A 20,014-nucleotide genomic window follows, 5' to 3' on the forward strand; every position below is an offset into this window, starting at 1 on the left:
AGGTGCATCTACTGAAGACACAACACTATTAGGCCTTTTTTGTTCTGTCTCAACAAAACACAGAAACAAGAGCAGCAAAATGGCTATACCACCTTTTTTGTCATTTCAATTACAGGGTGCCATAGCATTCCCCAGCATACAATTCAGAAATCAGATAGTTCTAGTGATGACACTTGATCATTTGCCTGCAATACTACCAGCTGATCTATATCACTTTTTATCGCAGTACCACACTCTTTATTTGTGAATTTCTGAAGAGGGTTCAGGAAACAGATCTAATTCATTAAAAAGGCTCAGGATTTCCATATAAATCAGAGTGGCTGAAAGGTAGTAAGGAATCAAAATCAAATTGTATATAGAGTATGACGTAATAAAGATGAGTTACATATCCATTGAAGTGTGTTTCCAATTGGAAAATCTTAGATTAAGATGAAAATTATGAGTCTAATATTATTGTGCCTCATTATTAGTGTGAAGTTCAGAACACATTGATCTGTACTTGATAAAAAAAGCAAACAAAAAGCCAGTTGTTTGAGAACAATCTTAAATTCCTTAATATTCAGATAACAAACCAGGAAGCACAAGACAAGAAGTCACTGATGATTTCAATGAAAGATAAACTTGAATTCATTACAGAAGAACATTTATAATGCAACTCTGCAACAGAAAACCTGTATATTGAACAGCTGACTGCAGAAAGAAGTACGAATTGAGACATGGGGATAGGAGAGTAATCAGAGCAATAGATGCCAATATAGAAATCTGCCAATAACTAATAACAGTTCATTACTGCATTAGCTCTTTGATTTCCTAGAGTAAGTGAGGAGTTGCTTATTATTTTGATTTACAATTAACAGTTGCTATTTCTTTTCAAAAAAAAAGAAAGAACAGCGTGTGGAATTTTGTTTACTGTTAATCAACAGATCTGAACCGAAGTCTTTACAATACTTGATAATACGTTTAATTATATAATACTCTCAGTCACAAAAATAAGCAGAAAAATTAAGCTGCATAAGGCCTTAAAATTACAAGCAAAGTGTGCACTGTTGGAATATTACTTTGTTTACAAATTAGGCTACTTATAATTAAGTTTATCTTTCATAGTTTTATTCAAGCAAAATGCATTCAAGGAAAAGGCATCTTACAAAGTTTATTTTACTATGAGTTAATAGAAAAATGTCAACATTATCTTCTTGTTCCCTCCCCACACTGTCCTGGAGTGACTGGTGAAATTTCCATGCAATACTCAAAAAACAAGCTCTTACACTAAACAGCCAAAAGTAAGCCTGAACAGACATCTGCAAACTTGCAAATTGTTTACTGCAAAGTTGGATAAACTTCTAGGTTCCTTCTATTGAAATACTGCATCTCTACAATGCTTAAAACTATGTTGCCTACAAAGTTTTTCTAAGTTCTAAAAGGCTTACTGATTTCAAAGTAGTACTTAGTGGCATTAGTAGCAATCACGTAAATGATATTTATGTTATACAAATGATAACTTGTGACATTATTTTGGCAAGACCAGGATCACTGAGAAGATGACTGGGTAAATTTGACCCTTATCTTTCAGGTTAAAAAAAACCAACCAAAACCCAAAACAACTAATGCAAAACTAAGCATAAAAGACATGAAAAATATGGAAAAAGAAATCTATTTTGAGTCCCTCCCTCTGTCACAGGGCATAGGTAATTTCCAGCGACTGTCTATTCTCATTACATATACGAGTATTTCCTCAAATTTAATGGCTATTGCATTTTTACAGGACAACTGTTTAAAAGTCTGTTTTTTACTTTACACCTGTGCAACAGAGTAAGTCACAGTACATTTTGAGATATTTTAAAAAAAATTATATATTTGTTTTTGATATGCTAAAGCATTTGGCAACACTTTTATAGCATTTCATTTTATATAATTAATATTTCATACAGTATTCCTTGTGATTTTTTTGTACAGCTAAAAAGAAAAAAACCCTCAAAGTGATATGAACTGCCAAGTTTTACTGCATGATCATGTCATTCCAGTTTATAATACTGGCATTAAAACCTTCATTAGTTATGTTGACAAATCATTAGCTGTACATTTAATGAAGGCAACCAACATTATTTCAAAACACAACGTGCAGATTTTATGTTCTATATTTGTCAAGGTGTGCAATTCTGCAGTGAAATGGAAAAGCATGTAAATATACAAAGAAAATTATAAGTTCACCAGTTCCTGTGACACAAACTGTTTTAATCTTTCAAGGTACTGTCCATAGAGTTCCACATCATTATGGCCTGCTCCTTCTACCCACAGTGGTTCTACAGGTCTCTGGCAACGCTCAAATAATGCTAGGCCATGTGAAAAGTCAATTACTTCATCTTCAGTCCCATGAATAATTAACACAGGAGATGTTATTTTAGAGATTTTGTCAATGCTGTAAGAAAAAGATTATATCCATGAACACAGTCAGCTTTAATAAAAAAGGACCAGAAAGTCTGAATTTAATTTTTTGCAATGGTTAAAAGTACAATGTGTAAATAAAAGTACAATGCGTAATTAAATTTTAAAATTGTTTAAATGATTAGAAATTTAGATATTATCAACACCCTGGAAGCCATTAGAGCAGCATATGCAAAACTACACAGAAAGGAAAAACACTAGTGGAAACTACTAGGATTGCATAACAGAGTGTGGTGGTACATCTCCCCCCCTCCCCCATTATTCTGTTCTGTTTTTCCCCTTTACTTCGTCTGCTTTACAGTCTCAGGAATTCCAGGCTGCAGCTTTTGTGTAGCGAGTTGGTCAGTTAAGCGCCCCTTAATTGTACCAGAAACTCCTACATGGCTGGAGCAGAGAGCGGCCCTGTCCTTATCAACATTCATATTATGGCTAACGAGGGGAGCAAGAACAAACAGCTACCCCGGACAGCCTTGAAACAGGGTGGTATCATCGCTGCTGGAATTCCAGCAACAAGCCGACCCGAATTGTGGCTCGGATGGAAATTTACTGGTGATTCAAGTCAACCATCTCACAATCCTATAAACGGCAGTCCTAAGTGAGGCCCTTTGAGCTCTCCTGGACCGCTGCGAGCCGCAGCAGCATCTCCCTCTGATCGAAATGTCTCTCGGAGTCAGCGAAAACTAGCAGATTCCGAAAGTCTGCTGCCACCAGAACTCCATTGCCGGAGATCGACAACGGAGCCTGGGCTGCTGATATTCTTCACTCCTCGAGGCTCTGCTCTCGCCCGTTGAGAAATGCCAAGGCATTAGACGTATTTCACTAAACTCGAGGGGAATTTTTAACGGGTATACTATTTTCATATATGCATTCGTATTTGTGAGTGTGCATGCGTGAATCAATTTAAGTAGTTTGTAGATGTATGATTTAATTTTAAGGGGAGTTTTATACTGCTGTATTATTCTTATAGCATTACTCTCCTAAACCGTTGACCAAGTCTGAGACTAAGAGTGGGCCCAGCCGCACCTTGGCTCCTCTCTGAGAAGGAGTCTAGAAAGCAAGGGGGTCTATTCTGAACCTCGTGACTCAACGGGAGGGTCCTCCTTATTCCATATATACGCAATCCCTTTATGAATCATTCTAACTCAGTGTGATTTAAGTCTCTTTTATGTGCTTCTATGTAGTAATAGAGTGAACCTTGCCATCTTCGAATCTGTAACTAAGTCACTGTTTTGATCAATTTTGTCTAATCACTTTATTAATCATTGATGATTGAGTGCTATTAAAAATATTATAATCAAATTCTGCAATTCGCTACAAGTAAATTCTAACTGTTACTAAATCAAACTGTGTAAAGTCACTCATTCATAGTGAATTGACATAATCAGCAGGATTCACAGACCTGCATTCGTGACACAGAGCAATCAATCTTAAAATGGTATTCATTACCATGTTCACTTTAAAAATCAAAGACATTGGACTGATAAAAATACTGCTTCAGAGTTTTTCCTCAATAGAAAAAAAGCCTGTCAGAACTGGAAGAATTTTGGCTCTTAACTTTTGATTCTCTATGGGAAACTCCTTGAAGATAGATATTTAAAATGCAAGCAATTCTTTTAGCAAAGTGTACCAGTTTGTAATGGCCAACTAATGGCATAGCTCTGAAATATATGACAGAACTCTACTTACTTCAATTAAGGTCTATTTATTCTTTCCAGTCTTTGCTACTTATAGAAATACATGCAAAAGACTATTTATAGTTACCCAGAGTAACAATTCACTGCAAGAGAACTACTTGTTAGTATTTAGGGGTTATGTATAGGAAAACTAATACTTTTTACACAGATACCCACTGAAATGATTCATGATATGAAAAACCTAAAGGATTTACAAACTTTTGTAAACTCCCTCAAATGTTTCTCATTTTTTTCATTCACTCTGATTATTCTCCAATTATTGTTTTTAAACCATCTAAAGAAAAATCAGAGTATTTGCCATATTATTTGTTCCCCTATTCTACAACTTCTGTAATAGAAAAAAACGCATGCACAAAAAATCCCCCAACTCACTTCGGGAATGCATCAAAGCAGTAGGTCTTCTTCGTATCAGGAAAAGCTACTCGCATTCCTGAGGTCAGTGGAGAATGAAGAATTACAGCAGCACTTTCATACCTAGCAGCAAGATCCACAGATGGTACTGTTCCTATACTTTGGCCATATATGATAACATTTTCAGGGCGGATTCCGTACCTAGAAAATTAAAAACATTAACAGAAATGTCATTTAAAATGAAACAGATTGGTTTCTACACAACTAGACAAAAAAGTCCCTCTGCAGATAAAAATTTCCTGAAGAGGATAAACTATGAAACAGGAGCTGGTAGAACAAGCAAATATGTTTTATAACATTTCTGACAAGTCAGTTCTAATATATTTTTCTGCACTAGTGTGGACACAAAGAGGATCTGATTCCCAAGTAACACAGCAGTACTGAAAAAGCCTGTAAGCAGATAGTTATGCTGGCAAATGCAGTATTCATAGCAGAAACAAACTACTGATAAATCAATCTATATTAGCAAAATACTCAGACACACTTCTACAGCCAGTACCTGTAGGTACCTGTAGCACCTTTTTTTATTTATTTGGGAATGGGAGTACCTTAATGTTGTGGTTTAGCCCCAGCCAGCAACTAAGCACCACGCAGCCGCTCGCTCACTCCCCCTACCCTGATGGGATGGGGGAGAGAATCGGAGGAGTAAGAGTGAGAAACACTCCTGGGTTGAGATAAGAACAGTTTAATAATTGAAATAAAGTAAAATAGTAATGCTAATAGTAACAATATAATAATAACAATATCCAAAGCAAGTGATGCCCAATGCAATTGCTCACCACCCGCTGACCGATACCCAGCCAGTCCCCAAGCAGCGATCGCTGCTCCCCGGCCAACCCCCCCAGTTTCTATACTGAGCATGACATCACATGGTATGGAACAGCCCTTGGGGCAGTTGGGATCAACTATTCTGGCTGTGCCCCCTCCCAGCTTCTTGTGCCCCTGGCAGAGCATGGGAAGCTGAAAAGCCCTTGACTGGCATAAGCAGTACTGAGCAACAACTAAACCATCAGTGTGTTATCAACATTCTTCTCATCCTAAATCCAAACCACAGCACTGTGCCTGCTACTAGGAAGAAAATTAACTCTGTCCCAGCCAAAACCAGGACACTTAAATATGAAGGAATACATAGCATCAGGATAAGTTTAATGTCTACCAAATGGCTATATTCCTAGAAGGACAGACAACAAACTGTTTTAAGCTTACAGGAAGGCTGCAACCTCTCTCACAATAGATGCATGCATCCTTTCTGGAAAAGCCAGGACAGCAGAATCAGATGAGAACACCCACATCCACAGAGGAGTTTTCAAATTGGTCCCTTTTGCACGGCTCCAGTAAAGCCAGGGAAACAGATGTTAAAAAAACACTATTCAATATTTTATAACTATGGCTAAATAACTGTATAACACCTGGACAGTATAAGATTTTGTAGAATTTTACAAAACAGTAAAATTATTAGTAAAGTTTAAAGGCCTTGAAATCCAGAATATTAGAAAGAAAGGGATGTTTCACATGTATAAAAATACTGAAACATACCAAACAAGCAAACCCAAAAATCCACAAGTACTTTTCAATAAGCTAGAAAACACACCTCAGTGTGTTACATCAGTGTGTAATAAACAGTCAATTAAAAAAAGCTACAAAGATTTCAAGAACAACAAAATTACATTTAAGTATTACTAAAATATAAAAAATATTACCAGAGCTCATTAGACACCTCCAAAAGCATTCTAAATAGAGGCTAAAAACAGTGTTCACAGCTAAAGAAGTAAAATAAATGAATATATATATATAAAAAAAATAGAGGTCTGCTAGAGTGAAACAAAACCTATAGAAGTATCAACAAAGTTATATTCATAGAATCCATCTATACCATGTCTATTTTCAATTACTATCGGTGTTTCCTATAAAGACTTTCTAGGATTATAATCAAATTAAGACTTCTTAAACACTCAATCATCAATCTTAAAGCTCAATCATCAATCTACAGCTACAGGCAAAACTCCCATCTCACAACAGTTCTCAGAGCATAAAAAAACAATTAAAACATGCAATTCTGATTAAGAATTTTCTCAAAATTTCAGCACACAAAAATACATTAAATTAATGCTTTGAAGCTTGAAAAACTCATAGAATCACAGAATGGTTGAGGTTGGAAGAAGACCTCTGGAGATCATCTGGTCCAACTCCCCTGCTTAAGCAGGGCCACCTAGAGCCCAGTTGCCCAAGACCATGTCCAGATGACTTCTGAATATCTCCAAGGAGGGAGACTCCACCACCTCCCTGGGCAAGCTGTGCCAGAGTTCAGTAACCCTCGCAGTAAAAAAGTGTTTCCTGATGTTCAGACAGAACCTCCTGTATTTCAGTTTGTGCCCATTGCCTCTTGTCCTGTCACTGGACACCACTGAAGAGAGCCTGGCTCTGTCTTCTTTACACTCTCCCTTCAGATATTTATATACATTAATAAGATCCTCACTGAGCCTTCTCTTCTCCAGGCTAAACAGTCCCAGCTGTCTCAGCCTTTCCTTATAGGAGAGATGCTCCAGTTCCTTCATCATCTTTGTGGCCCTTCGTTGGACTCCCTCCAGTATGTCCGTGTCTCTCTTGTACTGGGGAGCCCAGGAACTGTCCACAGCCCTCCAGGTGTGGCCTCATCAGCACTGAATAAATGGGAAGGATCACCTCCCTTGACCTGCTGGCAATACACCTCCTAATGCAGCCCAGGATACCATTAGCCTTCTTTGCCACGAGGGCTCATTGCTCGCTCATGTTCAACCTGGTGTCCACCAGGACCCCCAGGGCCTTTTGTGCCAAGCTGCTTTCCAGCTGGGCAGCCCCAGCATGTACTGGTGCATGGGGTTGTTCCCCTCCAGCTGCAGGAGCTTGCACTTCCCCTTGTTGAACATGATGAGGTTTCTGTCAGCCCATTTCTCCAGCCTCTTGAGGTCCCTCTGGATGGTGGCACGACCCTCTGGCATATCAGCCACTGCTCCCAGTTTTGTGTCATCACCAAAGTTGCTGAGGGTACACTCTACCCCACCACCCAGATCATTAATGAAGACATTGAACAGGACTGGACCCAGTACAGACTGCTGGGGTACACCAATAGTCACTGTCCTCCAACTAGGCTTCATGCCACTGATCACCATCCTCTGGGCCTAGCCGTTTTGCTCATCCAGCCCATACTTCAACAGCTTGTCTATGAGGATCTTATGGGAGACAGTGCCAAAAGCCTTCCTGAAGTCAAGGCAGACAATATCCACTGCTCTCCCCTCATCTACCGAGCCATTCATTTCATCATAGAAGGTTATCAGATTGGTCAAGCATGACTTCCCCTTGGTGAATCCATGCTGACTACTGATGACTTCCTTGTCCTCCATGTGCCTGGAAATGATTCCCAGGATTAGCTGCTCCATCACTTTCCCAGGGATCAAGGTGAGTCTGACCACCCTGTAGTTCCCTGGGTCCTCCTTCTTGCCCTTCTTGAAGATGGGGGTGACATTTCCTTTCCTCCAATCCTCAGGCACCTCTCCCAATTGCCACGATCATTCAAAGTTTATTAAGAGCGGCCTCGCAATGACATCTGCCAGCTCCCTCATCACTCGTGCGTGCATCCCATCAGGGCTCATGCACTTGTATGTACAATTTGCTTAAGTATTCCCTAATCGGGTCCTCTTCCACCAAGGGTATGTCTTCCTTGCTCCAACCTTTCCCACTGGGCCTGGGATTCCTGAAGGCCAGTCTTACTTGTAAAGACTGAGGCAAAGGCAGCATTTGCTACCTCAGTCTTTTCCATGTCCTGTGTTACCAGGGCCCTTGCCCCATTCAGCAGTGGGCCCATATGTTCCCTAGTCTTCCTTTTGTCACCTATGTACTTATAGAAGCCCTTCTTGTTGCCTTTGACATCCCTTCTCAGATTCAACTCCATGTGGGCTTTGACTTTCCTAACTGCTTCTCTGCAGGCTCGGGCAGCATCTCTGTATTCCTCCCAGGTTACCTATCCTTGCTTCCACCCTTTGTATGCTTCCTTTTTGTGTTTGAGTTTTGCCAGGAGCTCCTTCCGCATCCATGCAGGCCTCCTGGCATTTTTGCTTGACTTTCTGCTCATTGGGATGGACAGATCTTGAGCTTGGAGGAGATGATCCTTGAATATTAACCAGCTTTCTTGAACCCCTCTTCCCTCCAGGGCTTTATTCCATGGGACTCTTCCAAGCAGATCCCTGAAGAGGCCAAAGTCTGCTCTCCTGAAGCCTAGCACTGTGAGCTTGCTTCTTACCCTCCTCCCCCTCAGAATCTTGAACTCCACCATCTCATGCTCACTGCAGCCAAGGCTGCCTTCAACCTTCACATCTTCAACGAACCCCTCCTTGTCGGTGAGCAGGAGGTCCAGCAGAGCACCTCTCCTTGTTGGCTCTTAGTACTGGTTTTGGCTGGGATAGAGTTAAATGTCTTCATAGTAGCTTGTATGGTGCTATGTTTTGGATTTGTGATGAAAATGTTGATAATGCACTGATGTTTCAGTTACTGCTGAGAAGTGCTTACACAGTATCAAGGCCTTTTCTGCTTCTCACACTGCCCCACCAGCAAGTAGGCTGGGGGTGCACAAGAAGTTGGGAGGGGACACAGCTGGGACAGCTGACCCCAACCAACCAAAGGGAAAGTCCAGACTATACGATGTTACGCTCAGCATATAAAGCTGGGGGAAGAAGGAGGAAGGGAAGACATTTGGAGTGATGGCATTTGTCTTCCCAAGTAACCGTTATGCATGATGGAGCCCTGATTTCCTGGAGATGGCTGAACACCTGCCTGCTGATGGGAAGTAATGCATTAATTCCTTGTTTTGCTTTGCTTATGCATGCAGCTTTTGCTTTACCTATTAAACTGCTTTTATCTCAACCCACAATTTCACACTTTTACTATTCTGATTCTCTCCCCCATCCCACCGTGGAGGAATCACAGAATCGTTTAGGTTGGAAAAGACCTTTAAGATCATCCAGTCCAACCATTAACCTAACACTACCAAGTCCACCACTAAACCAATTAAGGGTAGAGTAATAATTAATTTCACCTGGCTTGGTGGCTGGATTAGTTTTTAATGAAAGTAAAACTAGGAATCATTAAGGTTGGAAAGGACCTCTAAGATCATCAGTCCAACCATCATGTTGTGGTGAATGGAGTTAAGTCCAGTTGGCAGCCGGTCATGAGCGGTGTTCCCCAGGGCTCTGTTTTGGGGCCAGCCTTGTTTAATATCTTTATCAACGATCTGGATGAGGGGATTGAGTGCACCCTCAGTAAGTTTGCAGATGACACCAAACTGGGTGGGAGTGTCGATCTGCTGGAGGGTAGGATGGCCCTGCAGAGGGACCTGGACAGGCTGGATCGATGGGACGAGGCCAACTGTATGAGGTTTAACAAGGCCAAGTGCCGGGTCCTGCACTTGGGTCACAACAACCCCATGCAACGCTACAGGCTTGGGGAAGGGTGGCTGGGAAGCTGCCTGGCGGAAAAGGACCTGGGGGTGTTGGTTGACAGCCGGCTGAACATGAGCCAGCAGTGTGCCCAGGTGGCCAAGAAGGCCAACAGCATCCTGGCTTGTGTCAGGAATAGTGTGGCCAGCAGGAGCAGGGAGGTGATTGTGCCCCTGTAATCGGCACTGGTGAGGCCGCCCCTGGAATACTGTGTCCAGTTTTGGGCCCTTCAGTACAAGAAGGACATTGAGGTGCTGGAGCGTATTCAGAGAAGGGCAACAAGGCTGGTGAAGGGTCTGGAGCACAGGGCTGGTGGGGAGTGGCTGAGGGACCTGGGGTTGTTTAGCCTGGAGAAGAGGAGGCTGAGGGGAGACCTTATCGCTCTCTATAACTACCTGAAAGGAGGTTGTAGTGAGGTGGGTGTTGGTCTCTTCTCCCATGTACTTAGCGATAGGATGAGAGGAAATGGGCTCAAGTTGCACCAGGGGAGGTTTAGATTGGATATTAGGAAGAATTTCTTCACGGAAAGGGTAGTCAAGCATTGGAACAGGCTGCCCAGAGAGGTGGTGGAGTCACCATCCCTGGAGGTGTTCAAAAAACAGGTAGATGTGGCACTCTGGGACATGGTTTAGTGGGCATGGTGGTGTTGGGTTGATGATTGGACTGATGATCTTAGAGGTCCTTTCCAATCTTAATGATTCCTAGTTTTACTTTCATTAAAAAATAATCCAGCCACCAAGCCAGGAAACATGAAATTAATTATTCCTCTCCCCTCAACTGGTTTAGTGTGGACTTGGTAGTGTAGGTTAATGGTTGGACTGGATAATCTATAAGGTCTTTTCCAACCTAAACGATTCTATGATTCTATGTTTGCCCACAAAAGTCCTGAGACTATCCCTCTCCCTCATGACAAACTAAACCAAGTCTTGCCCTTCTGATTTACCTCTTGGGTTTTGAAATTTCAGTGGACGTTTAAGTTATACTGTCATGCTCCAGCTGCAACACTGAAGCTAAAAATACTTCTTTTTAAAAAGAAAACTTAGATTAGATCAATGCATATGAGCTTGGAACACCGATCATGCAAATAACAGATGAATAGCGGTTGGCTTTTCCAAGACTCATTTATCAAGGAACAAAGTTGTGATCTTAAAGGTCTTTTCCAACCTAAATGATTCTATGGTTCTATCAACCCAACACCACCATGCCCACTAAACCATGTCCCCAAGTGCCACGTCTACCCGTTTTTTGAACACTTCCAGGGATGGTGACTCCACCACCTGTCTGGGCAGCCTGTTCCAATGCTTGACCACGCTTTCCGTGAAGAAATTTTTCCTAATATTCAATCTAAACCTCCCCTGAAAGTGATTGAGCAGCTGTGTGGTGCTTAGTTGCTGGCTGAGGTTAAACCACAACAGTCATTTTGGTGCCCAACATGGGTCTCAAAGGGTTTGAGATAACAACAGTTTTCATTGGAGTGTGCTAGACTGAATTTATAGCTGTTATTGCTGTTTATCTATTAATGGGCAGGCTGCTTTGCTTGCCATCGGGCTTCCTTGCCTTACTGTATTTTAGAGTCTAGTGCTTATTAGTGGCTGTTTTTTTGCTGCTATTTGCTGTACTGCTGCTGTTGCTGTACTGCTTATCATCAGACTCTGCTGTGCCTGGGAACATTTTGATAAGAGCAATGGCTTTGTGCCTGGGCTGGCAGATGGCCAGGGCATCGCTGCTGTTTCTGTGCTGCTGTACTGGACAGGCTGGAACCCCAGTGTGAACTCGAGTCAAAGGGACTATGATCTCTGGATAAGTCCATGTGGGAGCAATTACACCTCGAAGCATCTGTGGCCGCAGATAAGTCCAGGCCGCAGCAGGTATACCCCTGAAGAGACTGTGGCCCATGAATAAGTCCATGCTGGAGCAGGTACACCCCTAAGGGGCTGTGGTATATGGATAAGTCCACACTTACGGGGGAGTGAGCAAGCAGTTGCGTGGTGCTTAGCTGGATACCAGGGTTAATCCATAACACTCCTCTATCACTTGGGTCAGGAAGTTGTCATCAATGAACTCCAGGAACTTCCTGGATTGCTTATGCCCTGCTGTGTTGTCCCTCCAGCAGATATTGAGGCAGTTGAAGTCCCCCAGGAGGACCAGGGCCTGTGCAGGTGAGGCTGCTCCTAGCTGTCTGTAGAAGGACGGATCCACTTGTTCTTCCTGATCAGACAGCCTATAGCAGACACCCACTACAATGTCACCCATATGGGTCTGCTTTTTATTCCTTACCCATAAGCTCTCAGGTTGCTCATTATCCATCCCTAGACAGAGCTCCATACGTTCCAGCTGTTCTCTCACATAAAGGGCAACTCCACCTCCTTGTCTTCCCACCCCATCTTTCCTAAAGAGCCTGTATCCTCCCATTGCAGCACTCCAGTCACGCGAGCCATCCCGCCACATCTTCATGATCTCAGCAAGATTGTAGTCTTGGTAACTGCACACAGAGCTCTAAGTCCTTGTGTTTATTCCCCATGCTGCATGCATATTAGGCACTTCAGAGAGGCAGCACGCATGCTGATTTCCCAGAATGTGTGTGTGTGTGGGGGGGGGGTGGTGTGTCCCCATAATGGTGCCTTTGCTTACATGCAAATACCTTCCAACCCAAAGCATTCTATGATCCCACTTAAGCCCTGTTTTGTTGATTACGTATTCCCTTTCATTCGCATCACCTCCAGCTCTTTACTTGTCAATCCTGTCCATCACTCCCACGCAGGGCTGCTGGTAACTCTCTGCCTCCCCCTCAGTTCCTAGTTTAAAGCCCTTCTTACCAGGTCAGCCAACTTGCTGGCAAAGAATTAAGCACTGGGCCTGGCTGTGATAGAATTAACTTTCCCCATAGCAGCCCTCATAGTACTGCGCTTTGTATTTGTAGCCAGAACAGTGTCAATAACACACCAATGATTTGGCTACTGCTGAGCGGTGCTCAGTGTGGTGGGTTGACCCTGGCTGGACACCAGGTGCCCACCAAGCCACTCTATCACTCCCCCTCCTCAGCTGGCCAGGGGGAGAAAAAAAAAATACAACAAAATGCTCATAGGTCAAGATAAGGACAGGGAGAGATCACTGGGCAATTACCATCATGGGCAAAACAGACTCGACTTGGGGAAAATTAATATAATTTATTGCTAATCAAATCAGAGTAATGAGAAATAAAACCAAATCTTAAAACACCTTCCCCCCACCCCTCCCTTCCTCCCAGGCTCAACTTCACTCCCGATTTCTCTACCTCCTGCTGAGCAGAGACAAGGAACAGTGGTTGCAGTCAGTTCATCACACATTGTCTCTACCACTCCTTCCCCCTCACGCTCATGCAGTCTTTGCTTTTCCCCATTAAACTGCCGTTATCTCAACCCACTAGTTTTTAGTCTTATTTTCTCCTCCTGTCCTGCTGAGGATGGGGAGTGAGAGAGCAGCTTGGTGGGTACCTGGCAGCCAGTCCTTTCTGGCACCCAACATGGGTCATAAGGAATTGGAGATAAGAATAGTAATTGGGAGAGGTAACAGGCAAAAACATGGGCTGAACATTGCTAGAGAGCAGAAAAATTGTGGTGAAGGGACAAGGGGTGGAGTGCGTGGAAAGCATGCACCTTTGGCAGCATTATGATTATGTTATTTTGATTTTAGCGTGGGGAATTCTTTTTGTTGATGTAAGTGAAATTTGTGAAGACTGTGTGATTCATGTATATCATTGAGGCAGTGGTAGCACTTCTGTGATAACATATTTAAGAAAGGGGAAAAAACACTGCGCAATAGCAGCCAGAATAGAGGAGTGAGAATATGCGAGAGAAGCAACCCTGCAGACACCAAGGTCAGTGCAGAAGGAGGGCAGGAGGTGCTCCAGGCACCAGAGCAGAGATTCCTCTGCAGCCCCTGGTGCAGCCCATGGTGAGGCAGCTGTGCCCCTGCAGAACATGGAGGCCCATGGGGGAGCAGAGATCCACCTGCACCCGGGGAGGAGCCCACACCGAAGCAGGGGGATGCACCCTGAAGGAAGCTGCAGCCTGTAGAGAGCCCATGCTGGAGCAGACTCCTGGCAGGACCTGTGGTGGAGAAGAGCCCATGCAGGGGCAGGTTTTCTGGCAGGAACTGTGGTCCCATGGGGTACCCACACTGGAGCAGTTCATGAAGGACTGCAGCCTGTGCTGCAAGGACTAAGTGTCAGCTACTGGTGAGACCAATGTGAGCAGATATGGGGTCAGGAAATTGAGTCAAACCAGGGGTGTAAGCATCCCTGGGCCTGCAGTGTCAGCAACTGAAGCAAGCAGAAGTCTCAGTGCCAGCCACTGGAACAGGTAAGAGTCTTGGCCACCAGCCACTGGGGTGGGAATGGCACATGTCCTGAGAACCAGCTACTACTGGGAGGGAACAGGGTGAATGAAGCAAGTACAGAGCTCAGCATCAGCAACTGGAGCAGAGCTTTGGGTCACAAGCCCATGTACCTGGGCACCAGCTGTTGGGGGGGCAGGGGGGAAGCGATTGCATCTTCCCTCAACCTGGTGCCCATGTGCAATTCACTAGAAAACTTCAAGCTGGACTAGCCTGCAAGTAGTAAGCCCCAGGTCCAGGTAGGTATATCAGACAGGCAGAGGGTCCACACTGGTATTCAAGAGGATCTGCAAGCATGGAGTGCTTGTCAGATAAGTGCATGAATGCATGCATCTGTTGGCTAGCAAGCATCAAGCTGGACTATCTGGCAAATAGGAGACCTGTGAAGCAGGTAAGAGGGCCCAGGATCCAGGTAAAATACACAGTAAGCAACAGTGACAAGGCCGTTTGGCTTCCTAAAGTTAGATCTAGATCATAAGGCAACTCTGGCAAGCTTTCAGGTATCTGTTTGAGCACCCCTCACCCTGCAGTTCCCTGGGGCTGATTAAACATCTCCTTCCTTGCTAGGATGTCAAAGGCCTTCATGGACTAGGACAGCAGAAGACAGGTATATCCCAGAATGACTACTGGCATTTCAACATTTTGTAGCTATGACAGTCAAAAAGAGTGTCCTCACTTGCAGATTTTATATAGTCCCACGCCCATGTATATAGGAACACTGTGCACCTTTCCCAGACACGATGACAATGAATTATCTTGCCATCTTCCAGAGTCAGCATCCACATAGCTAAGTACTGCTTCCTATTGAAATACTCAAAGCAGGTGAAAAATGGGGACAACTCAGAAGCTGCATCTGCTTTTTTCCTTTTCTGATCTGCTGCCTCAGAAAGTGAAGCAGCCTCCAGTACAAGGGCTGCAATTTAACTTGCAAGAATTGCACGGTGGGGTGTGTGTATTTATACTCATGTGCCCCTTGCACTCAAGGTTGTAGAAAGAAGAGATATTAATGTTTTGCCTCTATATGGCATTTGGCCACCAAATTAGCTTTCTATATACATCTACGTGAGTGACAATATTCACATACTGTGACTATAGCCACTTTTAAGAAAACAGCATTGTACTAACCTCACCATCCCCCTGAATATTAGTTCACAGACATCTCAGGTCTCCAGTCCCCACGGGAAAGTTGTGTCAATTTACAAAAGGCCATCAGGATTGTCCTTCCAAAATACCGCATAAAACAGTAACACATCTCCACCACAAGCAGCTGTGTTGACTGTAAAATGAAATCCACATCAGTATTTCAATTGCCCCAGAAACACCTTTTAATGCTGGGTCCTATGATCCCATTTCTCACAAAAGGGAATGTAGAGAGCTATGATCAACCTCCCACAGTAGTAATTTCTCTGTTCCTTTCTTTATCCCATCACATAACCTGGGAGACATGGTTTGAAAGCCTATGATCCCATCTCTTCTCTCATCCCATTAACATGAATTTCAAAGGAGTTACAGCTATATTTATGCCCATCCAGCAAACAATCCATAGATTTGTTTTTGCAGAACACTGACATCATAAGTGTTGATTATGTAATCATTGTAATACTGACAAAACAGGCTACACTAGAAAAAAAGAATCAATATTGCAGCAAATGCTCAAAGGCTGTATTTTGGTCCACATACTAATCAAGTATTTAAACACAGCTGAGCACTGTGTTTCAGGGCTCAAGAGAATACCATGGACTGGTAACCAAACTATAGGAGCCAGTATACCTGAAGTCATGTGCTAGATTTGTCCCCTCTCCATTCAATATTCAGATACAAAGACAAGACCAGGTCTACCAGTTGGAAAGTTGCTGAAAGTAGCACAGGGGAAACTAGTAGTACCAACCACTTTTTAATTAATAAAAAAAAAATTAGAGTTCATGTTTGCAAAATCCACAAATTGGGCAGAACAATCCAAGCTTTATACACCCTATTACATATTTATAAAGAAGTTTTTGACACAAAAGCAAGTGCAGGCAATAGATGTGCTTGAGGTGAAATTGTTCCTGAACTGGAAAGGGAAAAGCAAATATATTGAGCATGTATTTAGAGTCTGTCCCCTCCAAAGGCTCTTCAGAAAAGGGCATATTCAGATGTGATATTATTGTGATCAGTAATCTTATTTGATTGGGGAAGATATACTATGGATTGTTGAAATACAGAGGGGAGAATTCAACTTGCAATCACATTTCCTTTAATGTTTTCAATCAGACATTATTGGGGGGGGGGGGGAATATGATAATTACTAATTAGTTCATATAACAGAGCCTGTAAACTGATGTAAACAAGCAATTAAGTTTTATCATCTACTTTGCTTCTGTTTTGCTGATATGTATAAACAATTGGTTGTTTTCCACATTGACCAAAAACATAACATTGTTTGGGGCCAATGTTACTGGGTCTTTCATCAAGTAGCTATCTTCCAGATAACCTGTCAACTACAGACCACAGTCACCAATGCACCTGCTGTAGCTCTTTGTTTACAGATGTCTAGTTATATCCCAACTTTCTACTGTAATCAAGAAATGTCAAGAAATCTCAAAACTAGCCTAACTACACAGAACAGGTGTTTTAGAATAATATCTGAGGCTGATTACCTGCCCCCCTCTGGTTGTATGATTTAATACATGATTAAAATATATGCTGCTTTAAAAAGGAAGCATCGAGCCCTTGTTATAGTGTAATAAAAATTCAAGACAATGTGTGTACTTAAAACCCAGAAAAAGGAGAATCCCCTCCAAAGTAACAGAGAAATGGTTAAAATTACATGGAACAAGTTCAAAATTCACTGTGACAACCAGGCCCCAAGATTTGCACAATCTCTACACATGCCCCTACACTAAGTCACATCCCTGATAATATATTATTAAACAGCATACTCAAGTTGTGATGATCCAACCATAATAAGCTGTACAATATTAAAATTCAGTTTTTCCACAGCTTTTCTATTGCTAAATATGCAATATGATGGTAATTTTGTGAACATCTATTCTTATGGCCACATAGTATTTTCAAAAATAATCTTTTAGTAGTTTGGGCATTTGTAGAACAAGAATTTTGGTTTAAAATTGAATAAGTCACAGTGAAAAAATGCTCTCAAATTTAAGAAGTGGGTGTTCAGTGCTGTATTTATTTGGCACTTGGGCTTCTTACATTTATTGGAGAATGCCTCTACGGCCTTTTAACTTACTATTTAATCTCTCTAAAACCAGAGGCTGTAGCTGCTAGTCTCAATTCTGAAACAAAGGTGACCAGAACACTACAACAAAGTTTTGGCAGTCTTGCCAGGTTCCCCTTTTTACTACCCCTCCCTACAAAAAGTAGGCAATAGATGCATCTGAAGAACAGATTTGCATTTTTCTCTCACCCACATCAAACCAGTGGCTCAGTTACTGAGCAATCAATTATTATAGGTTTTTCTTCTCTTCCAAGATTTCCAACTGAGGAGATCCCAAATGATTATAAGTAAGGATTATCTTCTAATCATTCAAGTAAGACTGAAATGGAATTAAATTTATTAGTGTATATTTCAATTTCTCTAGTACATCAGCACTATATAATAATTCTGCTAAATACTGACAATGCCTTCAGTATAACACACCACCAGCCAGCTTTGATATGAATCCATTAATCTAATCCTTAAATACAGTATTTCTATTTAAACTGCCAGTAGAGATTAATGTCGTGGTTTAGCCCCAGACAGCAACTCAGCACCACGCAGCCGCTCGCTCACTGCCCCTGCCCCGATGGGATGGGGGAGAGAATCGGAGGAGTAAGAGTGAGAAACACTCCTGGGGTGAGATAAGAACAGTTTAATAATTGAAATAAAGTAAAAGAGTAATGCTAATAGTAACAGTATAATAATGATAATAATAATAATATCCAAAGCAAGTGATGCCCAATGCAATTGCTCACCACCCGCCGACCGATACCCAGCCAGTTCCCGAGCAGCGATCGCTGCTCCCCGGCCAACCCCCCCAGTTTCTATACTGCCCATGACGCCGTATGGTATGGAATAGCCCTTGGGGCAGTTTGGATCAGCTCTCCTGGCTGTGCCCCCTCCCAGTTTCTTGTGCCCCTGGCAGAGCATGGGAAGCTGAAAAAGTCCTTGACTAGCATAAGCAGTACTGAGCAACAACTAAACCATCAGTGTGTTATCAGCATTCTTCTCCTACTAAATCCAAACCACAGCACTGTGCCAGCTACTAGGAAGAAAATTAACTCTATCCCAGCTGAAACCAGGACAATTAAGTACAACCATTTGGAAAGCATGCTGGAAAATTGTACTGGGTCTGGCTGAGATAGAGTTAACTTTCTTCATAGCAGCTTGTATGGTGCTGTGATTTAGACTTGGGACTAAAGCAGTGCTGATAACACAGCAATGTTTTAGCTATAGCTGAACAGTACTCATGCAATGTCAAGGCCTTCTCAGTTTCTCACTCTGCTGCTGCCTGCCCCCCCCCCCCAGTGAACAGACTGGGGGGCAAGCAAGAGGTTGAGAGGGGACAAAACCAGGACAGCTGACTAGTCCATGGCATATGACATCACACTCGGCAATAACACTGGAGGTTAGTCTTTCCAAAGTAGCTGTTGCTTGGAGACTGGCTGGGCATCAGTCTGCCTGTGGGAGGTGGCGATTGCCTTTGCATCACTTCTGTTCCCCCTCCTTTCACTTACTAAACTTTTATCTTGACCCATGAGTTTTTCCTTACTTCTGCTCTTCTAATTCTCTCCCCCATCCTGCTGGGGGAGGGGAACAAGCAAGCAGCTCACACTGGTGGGTGCTTAGCTGCTGGCCAGGGTCAACCTACCACAAAAATAAAAATGGCCACAGATGTCTTACCTTGTTCTAAGAGCCACCCAAGCAGCATCAATGTCAGCATACAGATTCTTCTCTGTTGGCTTCCCAGAACTTGCACCATATCCAGAATAATCATATGAAAATATGTTGCAATTAATCCGTGAACCCAGTCCTATATAAAAGCTGCTCATCTGACCTAGGTCAACAGCATTTCCATGTGAGAAGAGCAAAGTATACTTGGCATTAAGCGAGCAACGCACAAACATACAGGCAATCCTGTTACCTTTACTTGTTCTAGTCATGAAACACTCGACGGCATCTTTTTCTCTAGAAGAATACTGCCAGTCTGCTCGCTCTGAGAGATGTAGAGTCCAGCAACTACCACTCTCATCACAAATCAGTGTGTACGTAGGATCAGGAGGCAAGAATGCCAGTTTGGAAGCAATTTTCCCTGGGCATGGTGGACAACAGAACAGGCAACACAGTTCACTAAAGGAAAGATTATTCATCTTCTAGTCTGAAATATGAAGAGAGAATGGTATCAGTTTCTAGTTACAATCCCATATTAAAAAAAGCCTCATGAAAATTACAAACTTCATCTCTCCAGTAAATAAGCAATTTCCATGGAAACATTTAACAAAACATGTTTAAATATATAGGCAAATTTCTATATAATAGTTTATTTGATATTAACTGCTTTAAAATGAGCATGCTATAAAAAACAGTAAAAACTACAGCCCTGCCAGATGTTAAAGCTAAAAAAACCAAACCACACCACAAAC

General features: G+C 42.6%; 1 protein-coding gene across 1 annotated transcript; it reads right to left on the minus strand.

The window, feature by feature from the left end:
- Nucleotides 1-2,196: 2,196 nt before the first annotated feature.
- Nucleotides 2,197-19,741, minus strand: LOC142596493 (alpha/beta hydrolase domain-containing protein 17B-like). Its single transcript, XM_075725617.1, has 3 exons — nucleotides 19,275-19,741; nucleotides 4,509-4,688; nucleotides 2,197-2,416 (listed from the first exon to the last, which is right to left on the minus strand). Exons 1-3 carry the CDS (start codon nucleotides 19,739-19,741, stop codon nucleotides 2,197-2,199), a joined length of 867 nt encoding a protein of 288 aa, XP_075581732.1.
- Between the last annotated feature and the right edge of the window lie 273 nt (nucleotides 19,742-20,014).

Source organism: Pelecanus crispus, chromosome W (genome assembly GCF_030463565.1).
Source record: "Pelecanus crispus isolate bPelCri1 chromosome W, bPelCri1.pri, whole genome shotgun sequence".
NCBI classification, from domain to species: domain Eukaryota; kingdom Metazoa; phylum Chordata; class Aves; order Pelecaniformes; family Pelecanidae; genus Pelecanus; species Pelecanus crispus.